General features: G+C 48.0%; 1 protein-coding gene across 2 annotated transcripts in view; it reads left to right on the forward strand.

Annotated features, from left to right (window-relative positions):
- Positions 1–4,263, forward strand: part of DOT1L (DOT1 like histone lysine methyltransferase) — a 93,682-nt gene that overhangs the window by 20,105 nt on the left and 69,314 nt on the right. For both annotated transcript variants that reach the window (XM_023512503.1, XM_023512505.1), the window contains exon 2: positions 3,360–3,403. In XM_023512503.1, the coding sequence (XP_023368271.1) occupies positions 3,360–3,403 (44 nt within the window). The remainder of the gene's footprint in view (positions 1–3,359; positions 3,404–4,263) is intronic.

Raw genomic sequence — 4,263 nt, forward strand, 5'->3', positions numbered from 1 at the left:
GGGGACTACAGGCTCCCGCCACAACACCTGGCTATTTTTTGGTTGTAGTTCATTGTTGTTTGGCAGGCCTGGGCTGGATTTGCACCAGCTCTGTTGTATGTGGCTGGTGCCTTAGGTGCTTGAGCTATAGGCACTGGGCCAGGTGATAGAGGCTTTATGTTGCCCTGGCTAGAGTGCCATGGTGTCAGCCTAGCTCATAACAATCTCAAACTTCTGGATTCAAGTGAACCTCCTGTCTCAGCCTCCTAAAAGAGACCCTTCCCCCTGGGACTGAGGTCCCAAGCTAGCCTTACGTTCCTCACTACTGTGACCTCCTCACTACTATAATGCCCTCCGCTGTTCTCTTTCCCCTTTGTTGTGGGGTCTTTTGGGCTCCTCCTTAATAGATCTTGGTGGCTAGTGTGGATTTCTCTCCCGTTGGGTGGCTAGAGTTTCACTTGGGTCTTATTAAGTACTTTGACTGGCAGCAGTGTGGGTGAGTCAGCTGAAGGTCTTATGAGCAGTCTTTTCCTCCCCTGATAGTGGTAAATGATGGGCAGCATTTACTTTCATGGAGGTTTTTGGCCAGGGCTGGGTTTGAACCCGCAGCTTTGGCATATGGGGCTGGCACCCTACTCCTTTGAGCCACAGGCACCACCCTCATGGAGGTTTTTGTTAAAACAGTTTTTGAGGCTGGGCTCAGTGCCTCATGCCTATAATCCCAGCATTCTCGGAGGTCAAGGCAGGTGGATTGCCTGAGCTCATACGTTCCAGACCAGACTGAGCAGGAGTGAGACCCCATCTCTAAAAGTAGCTGGGCCTTGTGGTAAGGGGAATTCCTTGTGGTAAGGGGAATTGCTTGATCCCAAAGAAATTGAGGTTGCTGTGAGTTATGATGCCACGGCACTCTACCCAGAGCAACAGCTTGAGGCTCTGTCTCAAAAAAAAAAATCATACAGGGTGACAAAGGGTGACAAAATGAGACACTGTCTCAAAAAAAAAAAAAAGAGAGCCTCCTGTGGATCAAGAGGCTAAGGTGCCAGCCACATACACCTGAGCTGGCGGGTTCAAAGCCTGGGCCCTCCAAACAACAATGATGACTGCAACCAAAAAATAGCCAGGTATTGTGGGAGGCACCTGTAGTCCCAGCTACTTGGGAGGCAGAGGCAGGAGACTTGCGTAAGCCCAGGAGTTGGAGGTTGCTGTGAGCTGTGAGCTGTGAGCTGTGATGCTACAGCACTCTACCCAGGGCAACAGCTTGAGGCTCTGTCTCAAAAAAAAAAAAAAAATCATACATTGTACAATCCTTTAACGTGTAGTTCACTGGCTCTTTCTTTTTCTTTTTTTTTTTTTTTGAGGCAGAGTCTCATTTTGTTGCATTTGTGGTGTTATAGCTCACAGCAATCTGAAATTGTTGGGCTCAAGCAATCTTCTTGCGTTGGTTTTTTTACTTTTTTAGTGGAGCTGGGGTCTTGCCCTTTCTTAGGCTGGTCTGAACTCCTGAGCTCAAGCAATCTACCTTCCTTGGCCTCCCAGAGTGCTAGGATTACAGGCATGAGCCACCACGTCTGACCTGTTCACAGCTTGTAGTGTATTTGCATAATTGTGTAACAAACACCACAATCAGTTTTAGAACTTTTTTTCTTTTCTTTTCTTTTCTTTGAGACAGTTTCAGTTTGTCACCCTCGGTAGAGTGCTGTGGTGTCATAGCTCACAGCAACCTCAAACTCTTGGGCTTAAGTGATTCTCTTGCCTCAGCCTCCTAAGTAGATGGGACTACAAGCACCCACCACAACACCCAGCTATTTTTTTGTTGTTGTTGTCATTGTTGTTTAGCAGGCCCTGGCCGGGTTCACCTACTAGCCCCAGTGCATGTGGCTGGTGCCCTAACCACTGAGCTATGGGAACCAAGCCCCAGCTATGTTCTAGAGATGGGGACTCACTCTAGATCAGTATCTCGAATTCCTGAGCTCAGGCAATCCACTTGACTCGGTCTTCCAGAATGCTAGAATTACAGGCGTGAGCCACTGCACCTGGCCAGTTTTAGAAGGTTTTCATCTGCACAAGGAGCCCTTTCCCCATTGACAGTCGCTCCCATCTCCTTACCCAGCCCCTGGTGACCAGGAATTCACTTGCCATCCCTATGGATCTGCTTGTTCTAGACATTTCATACAAATGGAATCTCATTTCATATAAATGTAGCTTTCTGTGTCTGACATCTTTCAGATATAGATATTGTGGTCAGAGGGAATGTGGAGGCTCTAACACCTCTTGATGGGGATGGTTTGGTCCTACTGCCATAAATAGTTGAGGAAATGTGGTTTTCAGTGGTCTTTGGGGGAAAGCATGAGGGAAGGATATCCTGGCCATAGTCTCCAGACTGGTCTGTGTACCAAGGTTCCACCACCTGGTGAGGGATAAGGGGTGGGGATCAGCAGGCCCCTGCTTTCCTGTCCTCCTTTTCTGTTCTGTCAGTGGCATAGCATACTCATGGCACTGGTGGGTGTGTGCTAGACTCTGTTTCTTTTTATTTTTTCTTTGAGACGGGGTCTCCCTATTGTCACCCAGGCTGCAATATGATGGCATTACCACAGCTCGCTGCAGCCTCCAACTTCTGGGCTCAAGCAATCCTCCCTCTTTGGCTCCCAAAGTCCTAGGATAATAAGTGTGCACCACCACACCCAACTGTGGCTTTATTTCTCATTGATGGCTGTTTAGTCAGGCTGCCAGTCCCTGTAGAAGGATGGACCTGTTTGTGGCATTGGCCTTGGGAGTGGTAGTAGCAGTCCACATGTTGCGTCCAAAGACCTAGACCACCTTTCTCTTGGTTTTGACATGTTCTAGGTTTGGGGGAGGTTGTCTGTATGTGGGTTTTGTGGTATTTCCCCACTTTGCAGATGAGGAAACAAGTTGAGGAAGCTCAGTCACTTGCAGTCACAAGAGGACCTCCCTGAGCATGACTCCTGGACTAGACAGGTCTCTGGGAGGAGTTGTAGTGGTCATGTGGAGGTTGGGCAAAGTGCCTGCACTGCCTGGGGTGTGAGTGAAGAACCAGCCAGCCACCAGAGAGGGAACAGGGAGAACAGCTGGGATGGGAGCCAAGGACTCTGCCCCAGGCCTTTTCCCTGCTGCCCTTTTAGGAGAATAGTATGCCAGGAATAGGTTGTCAGCGGGGCAGAATTTCCTGCATGGTCTTGGGGTGTTCCTGGTGGTCCCTGTCTGGAAAGTGGAGTTGGGAGCCACATTAGTAGGAAACAAAGAGAGATTAAGAAGTGGACAGCCTCACTCATTTAGGAAGAAGGGGCAGCTACCCTGGTTGCCTAAGATCAACTCTGAGATCACACGGCTCAACAGCTCTAAACTGTCCCTTTCCTTTTCAGGACAAACATCACGATGCTGCTCATGAAATCATCGAGACCATCCGGTGAGTCCCTGGCACCGGCTGGTATGGCGTGAGGGGCGCTTGTGAGGCAGGGTGTTTTGTAGAGCTGTGACACAATGCCGTGTGACATAGTTTTATGTGTTTTCAGTCAGCTTCCTCTGGAAGTGCTAAGGTTGAGACCTTGAGAGATGAGCGGCAGATATTACCTAGGACCTTGTCCTTTTGTGCCCTCAGCTTGCTTGCGGCCTTTCTGGCTTGCTTACTGGGACTACATCTGCATATGTTGGGCCTACTGTGTTTTTGTCCTTTATTAAGAGTCATATACCAATGGGTGAGGTCAGGGACTTACAAAAACAAAAGGACTCTGACACCCCCATTGATATGCAACTGTTTTAAGGAGGTCATTGACAGTGATTAATATTAGAAAGTCAGGTAACTTTTCCTTCCCCCATAAACCCCACTTGGTTGTGATGTGCTTCTAAATTCAGTTTACTAACCTTAAAGGAGTTTTGTGTCTGTGTCCAATTTCCTTTCTTGTAACGACTTTCACAACCCTTTCTCTCTCTCTGGTTTTGGTATCGGGTCAATGCTGACCTTCTAAAACTCTGAAAATGTTTTTGTAGGAATAGTGTCATGTCTTCTTAAATGTTTGATGGAATTCCTCTTTGAGTCTGGAGATTTTTTTGTGAGGAGGTACTTGATTGGGAAGTGGAAGCTATAGAGGTGTCTATAGTCTCACCTACTTGAGAGGTTGAGGCAGGAGGATCACTTGAGCCCAGGACTTTCAGGTTATAGTGAGCTATGATGGTGTCTCTGTGCTCTAGCTTTGATGACTGTGACAGAGGGCAAGCTGGTCTCTTTAAAAAAATAAATAAATAGGCTCGGCGCCTATAGCTCAACCA

The sequence above is a fragment of the Otolemur garnettii genome, unplaced genomic scaffold (genome assembly GCF_000181295.1).
Source record: "Otolemur garnettii isolate 467f Iridium unplaced genomic scaffold, OtoGar3 scaffold00029, whole genome shotgun sequence".
NCBI lineage: Eukaryota > Metazoa > Chordata > Mammalia > Primates > Galagidae > Otolemur > Otolemur garnettii.